The sequence below is a fragment of the Lepidochelys kempii genome, chromosome 5 (genome assembly GCF_965140285.1).
Source record: "Lepidochelys kempii isolate rLepKem1 chromosome 5, rLepKem1.hap1, whole genome shotgun sequence".
Lineage (NCBI taxonomy): Eukaryota > Metazoa > Chordata > Testudines > Cheloniidae > Lepidochelys > Lepidochelys kempii.
In genome coordinates, this window is record NC_136384.1 from 40,070,339 (window position 1) to 40,091,880 (window position 21,542).

The 21,542-nt window shown below is 41.1% G+C and overlaps 1 protein-coding gene across 4 annotated transcripts in view; it reads left to right on the plus strand.

The window, feature by feature from the left end:
- IPO11 (importin 11) overlaps positions 1 to 21,542 on the plus strand; it is a 295,012-nt gene that overhangs the window by 111,557 nt on the left and 161,913 nt on the right. For all 4 annotated transcript variants that reach the window (XR_012158885.2, XM_073344033.2, XM_073344034.2 and 1 more), the window contains exons 20-21: positions 533 to 649; positions 11,092 to 11,205. Coding sequence is in view for 3 of the 4 variants with exons in the window: in XM_073344033.2 (XP_073200134.1) it covers positions 533 to 649; positions 11,092 to 11,205 (231 nt within the window). In the remaining variant the exon portion in view is untranslated. The remainder of the gene's footprint in view (positions 1 to 532; positions 650 to 11,091; positions 11,206 to 21,542) is intronic.

Sequence of the window (21,542 nt, forward strand, 5' to 3'; positions counted from 1 at the left end):
GGTTTGGCCCAGCTGCTTCTTTGTCATGACAAAGGGGCAGCCAGGCCAAATCTGAGAGTGGCATTGTGACCTGGTGCACAGGGTTACAGCGCTGCTCAAGTTTGGCCCCTGCTGCCCTCGGCAGTTGCCTCGTTTTCCCCTAGATAAAGTGGCCTCTGAATATCATTACCTCCAGAGATGCTGATAGCTTCCAACTTTTAGGAATTTAAACTTTGAAGTAATTTTAATACATTTAAACCTGAGAGCAAAGCTTATTGAAACTGGTCCCACACTTGAATTCTTTTGCAAGCCTAGTACATGTTAGGTACTGAAACTTTTTAAAGTTCAATTTTGGATTATGAGTGGTCAACATGTATTAGACTATTTTTCGAAATGCAAGACCAACATGTTGCAGGACTTCCAACACACTAAAAGTTCATGAGAAATTTCAGGGCAGTGCTGTAGGCAGATAAGAAAATTGCTGTTTTATATTTCTATTTGTATTCTTGATAATCTAACTAATCCATAGTTTTTGAATTTCTTTTTATTGTAGTATCTGGAATCCATGTTCACTCTACTCTTTCAGCTACTTCAAGAAGTCACAGAATGTGACACAAAGATGCATGTTCTTCATGTTCTTTCTTGTGTGATTGAAAGAGTCAATATACAGGTAACTGTTACAGACTATAATATGAAATTTGAAGCCTAGCACACTTGTCCATTGATGAGAGCAAAGAAGATTTTTTTTCTATATATTGCTATTACATTATATCAAAATGATGGAAGAGATTTTATGTATATATATAATCTATCTAGTAATTACCCCGCAGTGTTTGTTTTATTTCAGTAATCTACACAGCTCTGCTTCTACTTCCCCTGTTCACATTTGTAACCTCTTTTTTTGCCCAACATACTTGCTCTGCCTGGTCTCCTCCCACTCAACTTTCTGTATTTTTTTGCTGTTCCCTACATATGGAACAGTTCTTCCTGTTCCGATGTGCAAAATTTAATTTAATTTTTATAATTCCCTTCTTTGTCTTAGACTTTCAGCTCTAATCACCCTCTCTCACTTCTGCCTTTTCCTATTTTTTGTTGTATCTAATTACAAGATATGTTTTTGAAGTGCCCATCATTGTAGTGTCTAGGCAGTTTAGTTTATAGCAGTTCAAAGACATGGAGCTCAGTTTCCTACAAGGTTATAAGGTTAAAATTGTTGGCCTCACCGTTACTACTTCCTTTCCTTAGTATGGAAGTATACTTTCAGTTTAAATTTAGGAAATTCAAGAAGTTCCTGAGGAAATAAAGTTTGATTGTTGTCTGCAGTCATCTCTTAACTTTCTAGGGTACTCACCTCAGGTGGGGTAGAGAAAAGTAAGGCAAGGTAGAGGTAGTAGCAGTTCCTCTGACCTGTAAGCAGTCCTTGAAGCAGCAGCTTTCTTTGTGAATTTCTGAGACAAATGTAGCTTTTCTGTTTATCCCCTGTATGAACAGAGAGACTGGTAGTGGCTCCTCACTCCTTTCATAATTGTTTCTTCTCCCTCCACAATAGTTTGTCCTAGTGGCATCTCCTTTTCTCTCCATGGAAAGAGCGCTGTTGATTTCTGTTTTTCCTTTACCTGTTGATGGAGGTCTTGATATAGTGATAGGAGCAGTAAGGCTGATAGTGGCTCGATGTGGGTGGTGGAGGATAAGTGATGCTTAATTTAAAATAGTTTTAAAGTGATTGTTTTATATCCTGGCACGCTTTTGTGTGCATTGCTCATCCTCTTGGATTGCGAACTCTTCATGGTGAGGTTTGCATCCTACTCTACATGTGGAAAGCACATAGCACATTCTGAGTGCTGTTGTAATGCAGATAATAAAGGTATGTAAATTGTGAGAGTATCTGGATAAGAGATGAAGTTCACATGAGATTTACTTTGGCACTAATACTGATGCTGCTCTGGATTATGTGAGTGTTTGAGGCACATATAGATCCTCTCACTTGGACTCCTTCATCACTGGAATTAGTTTTGCGGGAATGCAACCATCTAGCACAGCCCTTAATCTCTCCTAATTTATGCTAGCCAGCTGTGTTGATTGATGACTGGCTCCATGAACTGGAAACTGCTGGCAAGCAATATTTTTCTTGTCATTTCTGGCTGAAATAGTATACCATGCTTAATTAAGCTGATGATTTAGTGTATCCTAGCATTAAATTTAATTCTGTATGAGATTATTAAAATAGGGACAAGAAGCATACAAAATATGTAATAAATGAGGCAAAATTTACAAAGTTTTTGTCCATACTTTGTGTTGAACATACCACGTGAAGAAAAAACAAGTTATGTGAAATGATTGCTTTATAGGAAGTTACCCTTTCAGTATTAAAAACGAATATGTAGAAGTTGTTAATTTATGATACTCTATATAGGTAGCTAACAAAATGAATTAGAAATCTGGAAATTTATAAAGAAAGATAATTATACAACATGCACAAGGTGCTAAGAATTGTACATCTTGTAGTTTTTATTGTACATTTTGTTAAAACACCTTTTGATTTATTCTACTATGATGTCATAGAACTCATGCAAGGAAGAACTTTTACAATATGCAATAAGGATGTGCAAATAAAACAGTATTTCATGTTTCAACTATTTGAATTGGTGTTAAATACAACATGCTGTATTATAGTTACATTAGTTTCATGGTTGTGTTGGTGGTGGTGGATTTAATGTTATGAATTCAGATTTCCAGTTTATAATTCTGCTATAAATACTTGTTCTGACTGAAACTTTTCATATAATCTGATATTCTGCTAGGAATTTTATTCCTTCTTTGAGTAGTGTACCTGTGGGTGCTCTACTTCAAGTATGTGTGCTCTCTGTGCCTTTCATTAGAGACTTTTGGTAGCAGTGCCCATTTGATCTGTGCATGTTCCTTACCCATCCTTGTGTCCTATACCGAGGCTATATAGGGATGTGCAGCCTTACAGCCTTTTCAGCAGTTCCTTTTCAACCCCCTTCAGCCAGACATGGAGTTCAGTGTGTTCTTGTTTTCTCTAGAGTTAGAATAGTATATAGTGTTAGTTCTTTAGCAATTTATAGAATACTTAGTATCTTATAGTTGTTGGAACTGTTCTTCGTGTTTTCTACTCCTTCCCCTCCACTCCCCCAATTGTTTTTCTCTTACTGAGGGGGTGTACAATTCTTTTTTGGGGGTTGGGGGTGATCTGGGAGGTTGGGCTCCCCAGATTTTAAAAGGCGCCTTTTCTGTTAAGAAGCCATTCCCATCAGCAATGGGCATTATAATCAGAGAATATCAGGGACATCAGGAGGTCATCTAGTCCAACCCTCTGCTCAAAGCAGGACCAATCCCCAACTAAATCATCCCAGCCAGGGCTTTGACAAGCCTGACCTTAAAAACTTCTAGGGAAGGAGATTCCACCACCTCCCTAACTAACACATTCCAGTGCTTCACCACCCTCCTAGTGAAAAAGTTTTTCCTAATATCCAACCTAAACCTCCCCCACTGCAACTTGAGACCATTACTCCTCATTCTGTCATCTGCTACCACTGAGAACAGTCTAGATCCATCCTCTTTGGAACCCCCTTTAAGGTAGTTGAAAACAACTATCAGATCCCCCCTCATTCTTCTCTTCTGCAGATAAACAATCCCAGTTCCCTCAGCCTCTCCTCATAAGTAATGTGTTCCAGTCCCCTAATCATTTTTGTTGCCCTCTGCTGGATGTTTTCCAATTTTTCCACATCCTTCTTGTAGTGTGAGGCCCAAAACTGGACACAGTACTCCAGATGAGCTCCTCTATTCGACATTGGTGAGGCAACGATCACGTCCCTCGATCTGCTGGTAATGCCCCTACTTATAAATCCCCAAAATGCCATTGGCGTTCTTGGCAACAAGGGCACACTGTTGACTCATATCCAGCTTCTCATCCACTGTAACCCCTAGGTCCTTTTCTGCAGAACTGCTGCCGAGCCATTCGGTCCCTAGTCTGTAGCGGTGCATGGGATTCTTCCGTCCTAAGTGCAGGACTCTGCCCTTGTCCTTGTTGAACCTCATCAGATTTCTTTTGGCCCAATGCTCCAATTTGTCTAGGTCCCTCTGTATGCTATCCCTACCCTCCAGCGTATCTACCTCTCCTCCCAGTTTAGTGTCATCTGCAAACTTGCTGAGGGTGCAATCCACACCATCCTTCCAGATCATTTATGAAGATATTGAACAAAACCGGCCCCAGGACCGACCCTTGGGGCACTCCACTTGATACCGTCTGCCAACTAGACATGGAGCCATTGATCACTACCTGTTGAGCCCAACAATCTAGCCAACTTTTTATCCACCTTATAGTCTATTCATCCAGCCCATACTTCTTTAACTTCCTGGCAAGAATACTGTGGGAGACCATGTCAAAAGCTTTGCTAAAGTCAAGGAACAACACGTCCACTGCTTTCCCCTCATCCACAGAGCCAGTGATCTCGTCATAGAAGGCAATTAGATTAGTCAGGCATGACTTCCCTTGGTGAATCCATGCTGACTGTTCCTGATCACTTTCCTCTCCTCTAAGTGCTTCAGAATTGATTCCTTGAGGACCTGCTCCATGATTTTTCCAGGGAGTGAGGTGAGGCTGACTGGCCTGTAGTTCCCAGGATCCTCCTCTTCCCTTTTTTTAAAGATGGGCATTACATTAGCCTTTTTCCAGTCATCTGGGACTTCCCCTGATTGCCATGAGTTTTCAAAGATAATGTCCAATGGCTCTGCAATCACAGCCGCCAACTCCTTCAGCACTCTCCTTGGATGCAGCGCATCTGGCCCCATGGACTTGTGCTCATCCAGCTTTTCTAAATAGTCCCGAACCACTTCTTTCTCCACAGAGGGTTGGTCACCTCCTCCCCATGCTGTGCTGCCCAGTGCAGCAGTCTGGGAGCTGACCTTGTTTGTGAAGACAAAGGCAAAAAAAGCATTGAGTACATTATCTTTTTCCATATCCTCTGTCACTAGGTTGCCTCCCTCATTCAGTAAGGGGCCCACACTTTCCTTGACGTTCTTCTTGTTGCCAGCATACCTGAAGAAACCCTTCTTGTTACTCTTGACATCTCTTGCTAGCTGCAACTCCAGGTGTGATTTGGCCTTCCTGATTTCACTCTTGCATGCCCGAGCAATATTTTTATACTCTTCACTGGTCATTTGTCCAATCTTCCACTTCTTGTAAGCTTCTTTTTTGTGTTTAAGCTCAGCAAGGATTTCACTGTTAAGCCAAGCTGGTCGCCTGCCATATTTGCTACTCTTTCTACACATCGGGATGGTTTGTCCCTGTAACCTCAATAAGGATTCTTTAAAATACAGCCAGCTCTCCTGGACTCCTTTCCCCCTCATGTGTACACTCTCAGGGTATACGTTACTTGGGAGACTTGCATATTCCCAGCAAGTGCAAAATTTGCACTTCTTTTAAGGGAAGATACCGTAAAAACAAGGAAATGAAGTATAGACTATTAGTGATGGAGCAAGCCTTAAGACCGGCTTTGGACCCTGATACAGAAAACCCCCATGTACAGGGGCCCTCTGCTTCTGTTAGTGCCCCATCTACATTGAGATCATGGCACCCGAGAGCTTCTAAGATGAAAGCAGCGTCAAGACCATGGTATACAACACTCTCTGAGTGAGGTAACTATAACTGTGCCAGCAGTACTGAGAGCTTCGTACTCAGAGATTAAGGAGGGGCATAAGAGGAGCAGAACTAAGAGTTCCTCCTCAAAAAAAGATTTTGTCACAGGAAACCTCAGGCCGTGAGAGGAGTGCTATTGAGGCTCTGAGTACTTTGGGTAACGTGAGTACTCTAAGACTTCATCTAAGTTCCATATTTCTGCGCTAATGGCCATGGTACTGAAGACCGCTACTGCCACCATCAGGGCCCATGATAGGAAGAGAGCAGCCTTACTGGAATCTGTGGTACCCTCAATATCAGCACCAGCACCTCAGAGACATTGGTAGCAAGCTCCCAGTACCGTAGGAGTTGTGGTACCCTAAAGACCTTATGGTACTGAATGAGCCTGAGTCTCCCCTCCTTGGGACCTCTGGACACCTCTCAGTAGTGAGATCTGTTAGGTCACAGAGCATACATCATGTAGTGAGACTATTCCACTATTCAGAAAGAAGGGTTGTCACTTTCTGTACAATATGTGGAGGAGCATTCAGACTCAGAGCTTTCAGTTCAAGGCTCTCCAGTTTACTCTGGGAGTCGTTATTTCCCTCTGCAGATGCAAGAAAGAAAGGATACAAGACATTTGCATCTTAATACTTGGGATGATCAATGATGGATACTTCCCCCTCCTCCCCATGCCTTATGGTCCTCCTCATTGGCCTTCTTGGGACCCGTGGGCTATTTACAGCCAGCAGTTTTGAGAGGCCCTGATTCAATCTTATAAGGAACACAGAAGACCTCATTCCCTGGTACTATCCATCCATCCCTTCCCTCCAGTCTGAATCAGCAGAGGAGACCTTCGAGGAGCAAGAGGCGAGGGCGTACTAGGCGGTCACCCCTCTTACAAATATCTCTTCATCACCTGATAAAGCAGTAAAGCCTCCACTGCCATCATTAGCTGATGACTTTTGGGAGTTCCAGGACCTGATGAAGTGAGCTGTAGACCTGCTTCAGATTCTGCTGGGATTTCTGGACTTCTTCCATCACAGGCTCCTGGACATATTGCATACTTCTTCAGCACAGGTGGTATTGCTGATGAACTAAGCTCTTCTTGAGCCAGCTAAGACCATCTGGCAAACTCCAGCAAAGGCACCCCCTAAATGCAAGCATGCCAATAAAAAAAAAAATGCTACATCCTGGCCAGGGTTTGTACCAGATGTGAAAATAGAGACTCATAAGTTCTTTGGTTGTGGACACAGTTAATGAAAGGTGGAGACAGCATATTCTAAAATCTACTCCATATAACAAGGACCTCTCTTTATTCCAACAGGCATGGGAGGCTTTAATGTTGGACAGATGGGTTTTGGAGGCCATTATATCTGGTTACACAAATCATTTTACCTTCATCCCTCCCTTCTGCCCCCTCCAGCCCCCTTCTCCCCCTTCAGGGACCTCTCTCACAATCTGTTGCTGAGACTGAAGTTTACATTACTCCTAAGTCCCACGGCCATCAAACTAGTTCCATTTCAGCACAGAGGAAAAAGATTTTGTTCGAGGTATTTTTTGATACTTAAGAAAAAAAGGGGTTGGAGGCCAATACTAGATCTCAGACAACTAAACGTGTATGTCAGAGCCATGAAATTCCAGATGGTGTCCCTAGCAGCTGTAATTCCCTCCATGGAATCCGGGAACTGATTTGTAATTCCTGACCTCAAAGATGCCTACTTCCATGTAGCAATTCATCCCTCTCGGAAAAGATTTCTGAATTTCGCATTCGATCACAATCACTACCAGTACTGGATCCTAACCTTCAGCCTTTCTTCTGCTCTCAAAAAACATGGCAGTTGTAGGTGCCCACCTCTATCGTCTAGGAATAACAGTCTTTCCCTACCTTGATGACTGGCTTCTTGAGGGCTGATCTTATCAGGGGTTCTATGGGCAGTTAAACAACAACTTCACTATTCCCCTGTTTATGTCTACAAATCTCAAGAAATTGGTCTTGGCCTCTACACAATAAATACTTTTTATAGGCGTGTTTCTGGATTAGATGATGGGCAGGTTTATCTCCCTTCCAACAGGTTCCTCACTCTGAAGAACGTTATCCAAAGAATGCAGCTCAGTCTTCAAGTTCCTGCAAGTTCTGGGAAATGTGGCACCTTATGTTTTCATAACACAAAACGTCAGGTTCCATCTTCAATGTCTCCAGAAGTCGCTCCGGACAGCTTACATGCCCAACAAACAGGTCTGAACAAGCAAGTGTCGGTACCCAGTGGTGTCCTACAGTCACTCACCTGGTGGAAAGATCCTTCCAAAGTATGTGCAGGAATCTCATTCATACAGACTCCCTCTATGGTCATGATAACATTAGACATTTCCCTCTTGGAATGGGGAGCACATTTAGGTCCTCACACAGCCCAAGACAAATCGTCACAGCAAGAACAATGCTTGCACATCACTCTTCTGGAGTTAAGGCTGGTCAGAAATGCCTGCCTCCTATTTTTACCCTAATCAAAAACAAGTCAATCAAGATCATAACAGACAACATAGCTTGTATATATTATATCAATCATCAGGGAGGAGCACATTCCTCCGCTCTCTGCACTTAAGTGATAAAGCTCTGGAATTGATGGCTGGCCAACCAGATAGTCATTTTGGCTTCTTACTTCCTGGATATACAAAATTCCATGACAGACAATCTCCGCAGAAATTTCCCCCTAAATTACAACTGGGAGTTGGACTTTCAAGTCCTCAAACAAAATGATCCTATCTTGGGGGTTTCCAGAGGTCAATCTTTTTGCCACTGCAACCAACACAAAATGCAGAAAATTCTGTTCCAGAGGAGGACTCTATCCCCAGACTCTAGAAAACACTTTTTTCTTTACGTGGGCAAAGGGTTTTTTTATGCATATCCACCAACTCCAGTGCTCTTAAAGGGTCTCAACAAGGAAGGACTGAGCCAGGGTCATTTTGACTGCACCAACTCATCCAAGACAATTTTGGTTTCCTTACCTCATCAGACTCACTTCTCACCATGCATGGTAACTTTTGATCAGTTCTCAGCTGTTGTCTCAGAATGCAGGTTGAACACATCACCCCAATCTGAGTGTTCTGTAACTCCAAACATGACTCCTCAATGTTTTTTGGGACTATATAGGAGCATCCTGTTCATTGGGAGTACAAAATGTTCCCTTAAATAGCAGGAGGGAAACTACAAGATACACTTACCTTCAGAAATAGAGACAATATCGCCTTTGGTGTAACTGCCATCATCTTTCGCCTGTCCAACCATCTCTTTCCACAGTCTTAGGTTCAGTCCCAGTAGGTAATCCATCAAGGTTCACTCAGCATCTATAACAGCTTTCCACTTGCCAGAAAAAGGTATGTCAGTTTTCACATAACTGACCATAGTGAGATTCCTGAAACCTTTTTCTGCAGATTAGAAATGCTAATCTGCTTTGCGATCTCACCTTGTTCGTAACCATCTCATGAAACAGCCTTTTGAGCCACTAGCTATGTGCTCTCTGTTACAGTTGTCTGAAGGCAGCCTTTTTGGTGGCCATCACTTCTGCATGAAGGTTGGGCAGATTGGGGCTCTAATGGCAGACCCTCCATTTACTCTTCAAGAGTGTTCTTCAAGAAAAACGGCATCTTTACAACTTTTACAACATCCAAAACTTTTACCTAAGGTTTCTTCTGTGTTTCATATTAACCATACTATTCACCTTTCAGTTTTCTTTCCTAAGCCATATCAGTCTATGCAGGAAGCTACTTTCCATGCAGTAGGTATTAAGAGGGCATCGGCCTTTTACTTGGACAGAACCAGATCATTCAGGAAATCCCCTAGACTTTTTGTTTCTGTTGTGGCTAGGTCTAGTGCAGGGGTGGCCAACCTGTGGCTCCAGAGCCACATGCAGCTCTTCAGAAGTTAATATGCGGTTCCTTGTATCGGCACCGACTCCAGGGCTGGAGCTACAGGCACCAACTTTCCAGCGTGCCGGAGGGTGCTCACTGCTCAACCCTTGGCTCTGCCACAGGCCCTGCCCCCACTCCACCCCTTCCCGCCCTCTCCCCTGAGCCTGCCATGCCCTCGCTTCTCCCCCCATAGAGCCTCCTGCAAGCCATGAAACAGCTGATCGGGAGGTGCAGGGAGGGAGAGGGAGGCGCTGATTGGCGGGGCTGCAGGTAGGTGGGAGGTGCTGGGAGTGGGGATGGGGGGAGCTGATGTGGGGGCTACTGATGTATTACTGTGGGTCTTTGGCAATGTACATTGGTAAATTCTGGCTCCTTCTCAAGCTCAGGTTGGCCACCCTTGGTCTAGTGGATTCACTGTCTCCATGCAGAGACTATGATTGATCTTTGGATGTATTATTACCTGTTACAATTTGGCTCATATGCCATCTCCCTTCTGAGTGACTGCACATTCTACTAGATCAGAATTTATGTCTGTAGCCCTCCTCAAGGATGTTCCAGTTGCTGAAAACTGCAAAGCTGCATCATGTACTTTGGTGCATACTTTTTCCAGCCATTATGCTGTAGTTCACACTGCTAAATTGGATGCTGCTGTGGGCAACATAGTTCTCTCCTCAGTGCTGGACTCTGTTCCAAAACTCCTGCTTACTTAAGGGGGTTACTGCTAAGGAGTCACCTGAAGTGGAGCACCCACAGGAATACTACTCAAAGAAGGAGAGGTTACTCACCTTGTGCAGTAACTGGAATTCTTTGAGATGTGTGTCCCTGTGAGTGCTCCACTACCTGCCCTCCTCCTCCTCTGCTTCTGAAGTTTCCTCTGTGGGACTTTGTAGTAGAGAAGGAACTAAGGGTGGTTTGTACACAGAGCCTTATATAGCCTCAGTATGTGGCATAAGCATATATATAGGCTGCATGCATGAGTCGAGTGGGCACTGCTACCAAAAATCTCCAGTCAAAGGCACAGAGCACATGCACACCTGAGGTGGAGCACCTACAGGTGGACACATCTTGAAGAAGTCCAGTACTGCACAAGATGAGTAACCTCTCCTTTCCTTTTATTGAACTTGGTTTTTCTTGGACTCTTTCTTCCCACACAATTGAATTATATAAACTATTCTAATTCCTACTTTGGCAAAACCACTTCAATATGAAAACATCGTCAGTTACCAAAATACATTTTCTTCTTTTCACGCATGCCTAAGCTTTTACTCACATTTTCATAATGTCTGCTATGAATAACATGTTCTGTGTAATAGTTACATAATCATGGACGATTTAACTCTCTTGGTAAGAAATCTTAGGTATTTTTGTTAATGGGAAAAAAAAGGAGCAAGTTCAAAACAAAAATTATATTTACTATTGTGACAAAACCAACTGAACCTAGCTTGTGCAATTTTGTCTCAAAGATAATGTGTGAAATTTTTGGAAATTTAATAGCTTTAGTTTCATGGTTAAGTAAAATATTTTACTCTGTTAAAAATATTGTCATTTTGATTTTTTGACTGTAGATACGACCATATGTAGGATGTTTGGTTCAGTATTTACCTCTCCTTTGGAAACAAAGCGAGGAGCACAATATGCTGAGATGTGCCATTCTAACCACTCTAATTCATCTTATTCAGGTAAAGTATCAAAATCTTCCTGATATTTTTTCACATTTGTATATTCTGTGTAATATTTTATGCTGGTAAACTGAAGATAGAATTTAGCTTTATCGAGTATTATTTACATTTTAGTTATCCTTAAGTGCTTTATAATAGTATATTAGAAACATAGTGCCATAATTTTGTAGGCAAGAATTGCAAGTTTTATACACTCAACGGTTTTGTTTACATAGTTTTGGCCATTAAAAGGTGCTTTATTGAGTTTTGTTGTTGTTAGGTTAATCAAGTTAATTCTTCATTTTGAAAAATTTTGGAATTGTACCTTTTAATCTTCTTTATGAAGTAATGAAGAATGCCTGAAAGGTTTTAACAATTTGCTTTTTTCTGGCTTCTTCTCCTTCCCTTAATCCAAATGTTTAGGTTGCATGTCTCTTCTTGCAAATACTGGAGATAGTTCAGAGTTGTCCACAAAGCTCTTGGGCTTGGCCACATCTCTTCCAATTTTGCACCACATTCTTTGTCTATTGAGGATGTATCCCTTCATTTACTCCTCATTTATATCTCAAAGAATGGAGAGCTCTGAGGCTTGAGACCCTGTCCAACCCCTCTCACTCTGAAACCTAAGACCCAAATCAGAGTAAGAAGAGTTCTTACCCTTGAGACATGTTTGGATCCATGAGGACGGTGGCAGCCACTGGTGAGGGAGAGAGAATAAGCAAGCTAAAGGCAAGGACAAAGATGTAATCAAACAAGAATGGAAAACTCCTGAGAAAATGAAGAGATTCTGTGCTGGGTCCTAGAACACAGACATTTTCTTATTATCCTACCTCAGATTGAGGCAGCAGTGCTATCCCAGGTAAAGGGTTTATCTGTTGAATTTTCAGGTCAAGGTAAACAGTTAGTTTTCAGTACTGCACTGCTTGGCTTTTGCCAAAAGATAACTAACAATCCACTTCTTTGAAATTGCATTAATTTTCTACAGTTCTGAGCGTCAGTCTCTTTCCACTGTGTATAAACTGAATACAAACCGTTTTGCTTTTGGGGACTGCCCACCCTATGATATTCAGTGCGTTCACACCTGTTTTTATAGGAAACGTTTATAGAAGGATAATGAGGGTGACTCCAGTTTCTTTAGCCTTCATCTATTCAATTTTTTCAGGAGCTCTCAACACATTCCTTCCTATTTAATAAATGAAAATGTACTGTGATTGCCTCTTTTTTCCTTGATGTTTTTAATATAGCGTATTCTTGGTTTTGACAAGAACCAAAAAGAAAATGAGATGTAGCTTTTGGAAAATCACACCTTGGACAACTCCATCTTTACACAATACCAAGCCAGCCCAAACAGGACCAAGTACTTGTTTTGAAATATGTTTTTACCAGCTTTTAGAAAAGGAAAGGCATATTACAACCCTAATGGGGGCAGGAGGGAGCTGTATATATGATAGTTAAAAGTGTGCTCTATGTGCAGGTGCAGTATTTAATAAAATAGCATACATAAAGAATAGCATGGAGAATAATACAGAAAATGTCCTAATGCTATTATATAAATCAATGCTTTGCCCTTACTGGGAATACTACGTTCAATACTGGTCATTGATCTCAAAAAGGATTTTCCAGAATTAGAGGGAGTCCAGAGATGATCAGTAAGAATGAGTAGGGGACTGGAAAAATGCTCACACAAAGAGATATTGAGATTGAGCAGAGATTCATGGCATCTCAGTAAAGGGGAGTTACATGGCACTAGAGGAACTCCAAGTTCTTGAGGAACCTGAGTCGTCTTTATTTTCAGTTTGGTTTAGCATTGCCACCGTATGTATGCTCACTGTTTCGTCAGTAATGGGCTCCTCTCTGGCACCAGCTGCTACTACTGTGTTACAACCAATACTCTTGCCTCAGCAGCCCATCTTTAGAGGCAGAATTTTCTTGTTCTTCATTTGGCTCATAGCACAATGGGGAAGGATCTCCCACATGTTCTCTTAGGCCCCTTTCTTCTGAGTTCTTGGGTTGGAAAGGGAGTCTAGCATTTCCTATAAACCTAAGCTCCGTAGGAATTATGAGGGTAGCCATATTCTGTGGTACTCTTCCTCTTGCGCCCCTGGTTTCTACCTGTTTAATGTTCCTGTATGGCCACACTGGAACCCTGGGGTCCTTATCATGAGCATCCTCCTCATGCACCACCTCATAATGAGACTTCTATCAGAAGAACATAACAGTGCAACATCAGAATCTCCTCATGATCCTCAGCCTGCAGAGGAAGTCTTTGGGGAGGAGGAACAGCTCCAAAATGAGGACATTATGCCCCAGTTGGGTATTTCATCTTTGTGTCCGGAGATGTTAATCTGTTTAGCAGTCTCATTTGGATGACTATAAATTTTCAGGATTTACTGAGAAAAGTTGCTGAAATTAATAACAGCCACACTGGGTTAGACCACTTGTCCATCTAGCCCAGGGTCTTGCCTCTGACAGTGGCAGATACTTCCGAGGGAATTAACAGAACATGGCAATTTCGAGTGATCCATCCTCTTTTGTCCCTCTCAACTGCTGGGATTTGGAGGTTTAGGGACATCCAGAGTATGGGGTTGTGTTCCTAACCATCTTGGCTAATAGTCATTGATGGACCTATCCTTCATGAACTTACCTAGTTCTTTTTTAAACCCAGTTATACATTTGGTCTTCACAACATCTCATAGCAATTAGTTCCACAGGTTGACTGTGTGTTGTACGAAGTAGTACTTCTGTTTGTTTGTTTGGAACCTGCTGCCTGTTAGTTTCATTGGGTAACCCCTGGTTAGTATGTTATGCAGAGGGGTAAATAACACTTTCCTATTTAATTTCTCCATATCATTATGATTTTATAGACCTCTCCCATTTTCCCCCTTAGTCGTCTTTTTTCTAAGCTGAACAGTCCCAGTTTTTTTACTCACTCCTCATATGGAAGCTGTTCCATCCCACTAATCATTTTTGTTGCCCTTCTCTGCACCTTTTTCCAATTCTACTATATCTTTTTTGAGATGGGGCGACCAGAACTGTACCCAGTATTCAAGTAGTGGGCATACCATGAATTTAGATATTTTCTGTCTCATTCCTAATGGTTCCTAACATTCTGTTAAGTTTTTTTAACTGCACATGAAGCGAATGTTTTCAGAGAACTGTTCCATTTGAGGAGGTGCAGGAGACCCCTCACAAATTGTTGCACATCCTGTATACTTTGATGCCAAGGAGAGTAGCTCTTCCCATTAATGAGGGTTTATTGGAACTTGCTAAAAACATTTAGCAAACAGCAGTAACTGTCACTGCACGTTTAAAAACAAACAAACGAACAAAAAAACCCAGACAAAAGATACTAAATGCCATTTTTTCAGAATATCTTTGTTCAAATCTGGTACCAGGCTCTTTATCTGTGGCTGCTGCAATCGAGAAGATTATACAGCCCCAACCCAAGATTACTCCATTTGAGGAAGAGCTGAAAATAACTAGATCTGTTTGGTCATCAAATTCATCGGCAGGCTTACAATTTAGAATGTTAAATTGTCAGGCCATGCTTGCCTGTTATTTTTTTAATTATAATTAAATTCACAGATTAAGTTGCTATAGAAACATAGGAAAGACTTCAAATTCCTGAATAATGAAGGACAGTTAGTTTGCAAAAAGCACTGGAAGCAGCAGATGATGCCTTGCGATCTATGGTAATATCTGTAGTAATGGGGCAATCTTCTTGTCTCCAAAGTTTCAGAATCCCAAGAAAAGTACAGTCAACAATGGAGGATCTATCCAGAGTTTTGATAGTAAACCTTAAAAAGTAGAGTTTGGCAAGACATATAATAAAACCTCATTTTTGAGGGTTCATATCAATATCTGATTATATGATATTAGGAGGAGATTCCCCTAGAGTGCAGATTATCTCTCATCTTTCTTCTGTGGCATTTCTTGCATCTTCCTCTGAAACTTATGGTGTTGGTTACTTTTGGAGACAGAATAGTGGACTAGAGGGACCACAGGCCTGATCCATTCTGGCAAGTCCTATGCACCTATGAAATATATTTTCATTTGTATACTAAGATTGTGCTTTCTGAATATATTTATTATTTTTGTGTAGCACCTTTGATTTGTTTTCTTTGTTCAGAGTCTTTAAATAGAGAAGTCCTTCCTCCCTTTTGCAGAGGCATCTGCTATTTTTAAATTGAGATGCTGCCTGCTACATGAAACACTTCTTTCTTCTAAAGACCTCATTTTTGTTCTTTCCTGACATCCAAAGATACTTCAGATTTGGCACTTCTCCCTGTGTTCATTCTGTGGAAAGACAAAGGAGAAAGCATCTGCTCTAGAAATATATGCTTTAGCAGTTTTCTACCTCATAGGGAATTTGCTCAGAGGAATTCACTGAGACTTTCCAGGAGACTACTGCTTACCAGATGTCCTAATAAATATAGCTCTGTATGTATCCCCAGAAAGTCAAAGAGTTAGCCCTCTTGAAAAAGGAATCTAAAATAAAGGCAACAAGTTATGAAAGTTGGAAAACTTCCTGTTTTCTTTTCTTCCATATATAAACTCCTAAAAAACAAACTAGTTAACAATATATGGACAGAGGACAAAACTAAATACAGGACCGAAAGAGAAAATACAACATAATTCAAAACCAAAGTGAGGCCTGAGGTCTAAAAAGGGTTATCCGAATGATAGCCTCAAAATAATTCAAAATCAGGCATGAAGTCCAGAGTGGAGCAAATAATATGCACCAAAGTCTGTGGTGTTGATGGAGAGCATGCTCTAAAAGGGTAATTCTCAGTGATACAGGAATAAGAACCAGAAGTAGGCTTGAGACCGTGGCAGGATTCAATGCATAAAGGCATGCAAATATATTTTATGGAGAAGTGCATTAATTCTTCAGTCGTATATTCTATAAATAAGATGATAATGAAAGGCTCCTGTCATACACATCATGAAGATTTAGGATGCTTTTTCTTTTTTTACTCACTCTTAATCTGGTCCTAGAAAATTGCAGGTTAAAACAGACATTTTAACCAGTTGGATTAGAAAATAGTCTAGAAGTGATGCAATCCTGGTCCCCTTGAAATAAAGGGGGAATTTTGACATTGACTTCAAATGAGCCAGGATTTCATCTAAGATTTTTTCCACCAGATGGAATTTCTAAAGTGAATACTTATTTCCCTTGCATACAGAAGTGTGATAGGTTGGACCCCTTGGGAAGCCACCTGATCTGAGATATCACTGAGTCTACCTGTTCTGCCAGCATGGGCCCCCTTTAACCTGTCTTGCTGAGCCAGGCTCTTAAAACCTCCTCTAACATGCACATAGGCCGGGCCACACAAAGCTGCAGATCAGCTCTGGTAAGACTCAGCTCTAGGGGCTTGCCATAGCACCCAGATGTCAACCCCCACCCTTGGAGCACAAACCCAAAATTATATGAAATTCACCTCTTTCCTCAATGTGGAGGAAGGTATGCACAACTTCTCGCCCCCTAGTTAGAAATCACATAAACTGGGTTATATTGTAAATCAGAAATAAATGTATTAACTATAACAGATGTATTTTAAGTAGTTAAGGAGGTAGCAGACAGAACAAGGCAGATTACTAAGAAAATAAAACAAAGCAAGCAAACTAAGCTTAATACACTAAAGAAACTGGTTACATGTAAGTTCTCACTCTAAACGTGGTTCTGATCATCATCTTCACAGCTAGATGCCCTTCCAGCCTGGGTCCAGTTTTTTCCCCCAGTTCAGTCTTAATTGTTTCCAACAGTCATCTTGGGTGGGGTAGCAGGGGAAAACTGACGACCTGGATTACCTCACTCCCCACCCTTAAATAGGATTTGCATAAGGTGGGAGTCCTTTGTTTTCTAGTTTGACACCCTCCACCCCTCCAGCTTCTCATGGAAAAGTACAGTACATTGCGGTCTACATTGCGTATTGGCACAACTTCTACAGCAGTGATTCTCAGCCAGGGGTATGTGTACATCAACTCATCTAGATATTTGCCTAGTTTTACAACAGGCTACAGAAAAAGTACTAGTGAAGTCAGTACAAACTAAAATTTCATACAGACAATGACTTGTTTATATTGCTCTACCTACTATACACTGAAATGTAGGTACAGTAGTTATTTTCCAGTTAATTTATTTTATAATTATATGGTAAAAATGAGAAGGTAAGCAATTTGTCAGTAACAGTGTGCTGTGACACTTTTGTATTTTTATGTCTGATTTAGTAAGCAAGTAGTTTTTAAGTTAGGTGAAACTTGGTGGTACGCAAGACAATCAGACTTCTGAAAGGGGTACAGTAGTCTGGAAAGGCTGAGAGCCACTGTTTTACAGTAACCCTGTAACCCTACTAGCATAGGGTTATTCCTAGGTCACACATTCATCTCAGACATTTTTAAGCCTATGCCCCAGTATGGCTAAGCTAAAATCTTACATGCCTCGGCCTATTGGCCTTGCATTCCAGCCATGTTTTACTTATGTACCTAATAGACGCTCATCATTCCTAAATGCTTGTCAATCTTATATATACTCTTACAATTTAAATCTATTTAGCATACATTGATTATATATGAAATAGCATATGAGTTGGTCACAATACTAAATAACATAATGATAAATGGATAAAAGGAACTAATTGGCTACAGTTAGCTTGAGCTTGAGGTTTGCCCTTAGCCTTATTCCCATCTACAAACAAAAATCTCTAAATTGAATCAAATGGTGCTTTAAGCTAGAATTAGCTGGCCTATCAGGGCGATGGGTTGAAACTCAAATGCTGCTGATTGTCAAGCTAGTAATGCAGCGGGAATACGGCAGCTCGAGTTATAGCAGCTCAACAGATGCTAATCCAATCACTCTTTGATGCTTATCAAATTCCTCTGTGTAGCTCTAGTCAGGGCCAGATTAAGGCATAAACTAACTAAGCTACAGTTGAGGGCCTCTCAGTAAGAGGGGCCTCTAAAAAAAAAAAAAGAAAAGAAACTGACTCCATTTCAAATTTTATCAAAATCGGTTGATAAATAAAGGAGATCTGGGAAACAGAAGATTCTCTCTAAATAATGACAAAAATATATACATCTGGCTACACAGATACCCTTACCCTTCACTAATTGTTCATTATTGACAGGCAGGAGGCCAAGGCTGAGAAAAAAATGATAATTGCACTGGTAAAATTAGTATTTCTATGAGTAAGTCTGCTATCAGCCTCCTAAGGCAGTGTTTTGTTGGCCAGCTGCTACTGGTAAAATTCTGACTGTGCCTTCATAACGTATCTAAATAAATAAATAATCTTACTACCGATAAAATCGGGGGAAAAGTGAAGTTGGAGATGGCAGTGTCGTGAAGAAATCCTCAAGAAATCCTGCTGAGCTCATACTCGTATGGGACTTGTGCTGGGAGTGATGTCATATATAGCATCTCCCTTGGCTGGTAATATCTGGAAGGCCGCCATCTTTTGCTTACGGTCCAGCACGCTCAGTCATATAGTGCCTTCATTCCTGTTTTTCTTTGTTTTCTTAAGTGTTATTGTGTTCTTTCTTTTTTGATCTGTACATATGTACAATTGTGTATTTTAGTGTGCACACCACTTTCTGCTTCATGTACTATCCATGCTTCACATGATTGAGTTTGCAGGTGAGCATCTTATGGACTTAGGGTCAAGTGAATCTTGAGGAGAATAATTTGTGTTGGCTTCCCTCCGTCAGTTTTGGGAACCTTCACAGTAAATATCAGAGTGTGCTGACAAAAGGATAAATAAAGGGTTTTGAGAAAAATGAAGGAAGATATACATATATATCAAAATATTCTGAGTATTTGGTGAGCAAGTTATTTCAAACTATCTGAATATATGATTTATAGGCTATTAAGGCCTATAATATTCATTATGTTTGCTTGAATATAGACTAATTTTTCCTCACTTTCTCAATGTCTGTCTATTGATTACCAGTCGTTTTTCTGGTAAATTCTTTCTCTGACAACAAGCTATATTCGTGAGTCTGTGTCCCCGAGGTGTTTACTTGTGATTAATTAGTGGCTCTGGGGGAGACAGCGGACAGAGAAGCAAATGCGAAGAGAGAGAGCTTTTCTTGCAGCATTTTCTAGACAGAATTCTGCCCTAAGCATTCTGTGCACTGAAAGTGACAAACTCCGTAGCTTATCATTTGAGGATGTCATCAATGACTTTGCTCTCCAAAAATCGTGAAAGAAAATGTTTTAAATTTCAGTGTTAAAATTAATGTGATGTGCAAACAGACATACTGTAGGTTGTACTGCTTCCATTAAGTAAGCTGGTCTGTGTAACTGTAACTGCTTTTGTGTTGCTGTAGATATAAAGTTTTCATATCTACTAATTAAGAAATCATAGACAAAAATATGTTCATTTGAAACTATTTTATAATGTAAACAAGCATATTGCAAGACATGTTTTAGTTAGATTATTATTCTATTTTTACAACTTTGACTTTGTATATATGTGTTTATATATTAAATGTCCTTTCTGTGAAAATAATACATTATTTTTTTAATGGTATGGGGCCTCTTACACTTGACACACTTTAGGGCCTCAGAATGTCTTAATCCGGCCCTGGCTCCAGAGGGTAGAGGTGGGCAAACTACGGCCCGTAGGCCACATCTGGCCCACGGGACCATCCTGCCTGGCCTTTGAGCTCCTTCCCAGGGAGGCTAGCCCCCAGCTCCTCCCCTACTGTCCCTCCTCCCTCACAGCCTCAGCTCGCTGCGCCATCAGCACTCTGGCCCGCCATGGCTGGCTCTGGCATGGTGAGGGGAGCGGGGGGGTCGGATAAAGGAGCAGGGGGTCATGGGGCGAAATCAGGGTACAGGGAGCAGGGGATAGTTGGATGGGGCAGAGGTTCGGGGGGGGGGCGGTCAGGGGACGGGGAGCAGGGGGAGTTGGATAGGGGATGGGGCCCCAGTGGGTGTGGATAGGGGTTGGGGCAGTCAGGGAACAGGGGGAGTTGAATGGGGGTGGGGTCCTGGGGTGTGGTTAGGGGTGGGGGCGGTCAGGGGTCAAGGGGGGGGTTGGATGGGTTGGGGGTTGTGAGGGGGGTGGGAAGTGGGAGGGTGCAGGTAGGGAGTGGGGGCCAGGCCATTTGGGGAGGCACGGCCTTCCCTACCCGGCCCTCCATACAATTGTGCAACTCCAATGTGGCCCTTGGGCCAAAAAGTTTGCCCACCCCTGCTCTAGAGCTTGGTTTCTCTCGAGCTAGGCTAGCTTGAGTGGAGTAACTTGATAATAGAGATAAGGTACTATCAGAGATTGAGGTGTTTTATCATTTGAATTTGAATGATTGTTTCAACCAGTTTATCAGGTACAGATTTAAGATTTACTGGACTGTAGTTTCCCAGTTCACCCCTAGATTTTTTTTTTTAAAATATAAGTACACCATTTGCTACAGTGGTGCAGGAGATGTTTTTAGTGAGAGATTGCATATATTTGTTGGAAGTTCAGCCACTACATACTTAAACTCCTTCAAACTCTTGGATGTATACCCTCTGGGCCTGGTGACTTATTACTTTCCAAAATACTAGTTTCTCCAAGCACCTTTTCTTCTGACACATCAATCTCTGATAATACCTCATCTCTATTATCGGAAAAGAGGAAGTCCAGAGTAGGTATCTCTCCATACCACCTTATAGTCAAAGAAAGGAACTGTTGAGATAGAGTTAAGGTTGAGAGTACAATGCAGTAATTTAGGGTGAAATATGTTACAGGCAAGGTATAATTATTACAAAAACAAGAAGTCACCCAGGAATTTCTGAGATAAAATTAAAGCATAAAATAAATCCAAACATTAGCTTATGGAAATGGAGAGTTACTATATCAAACTTCCTTAATTCTGCTCCGTAGTGAGAATATACAATAACCATGTTTTAAAATTAAGGCATGTTAGTCCCAGATTAGATTAAATTGATTTTAAAGATGTGTTAGGTTGTGTGGTGTGTTTTCTGTGCCTTATAGCTACAAGTAGAGGTCGTTCTTTATATTAGTTATTAGAAAAATCACTGTCGCCATAAATATGAATCCTTGTTAGAAGAATTTGTATTATTCCTGTTTCAAGAACATTTCAAAAGCTTTAAGGTGTGATAAAATCCACAAAGTAAATTTTAACAGCTTTCCCTGTTTTAAAATTTTGTATCCTCTTGTTTCCATTAAGTATTTATAGGCTCCATCTGTGCTACTCTAAAGTTTTTCTAGAGAAAGCATGATTGACATTGAAATGATTTTAAAATGTGTATACTCTTTATAATCAGTTTTGCAAACTTTTCATAATTTTACTGCCCACTAAATATTTGAAGAGGGATCAGGAGTGATATAATAATTATATTTACTTGCTGTGTA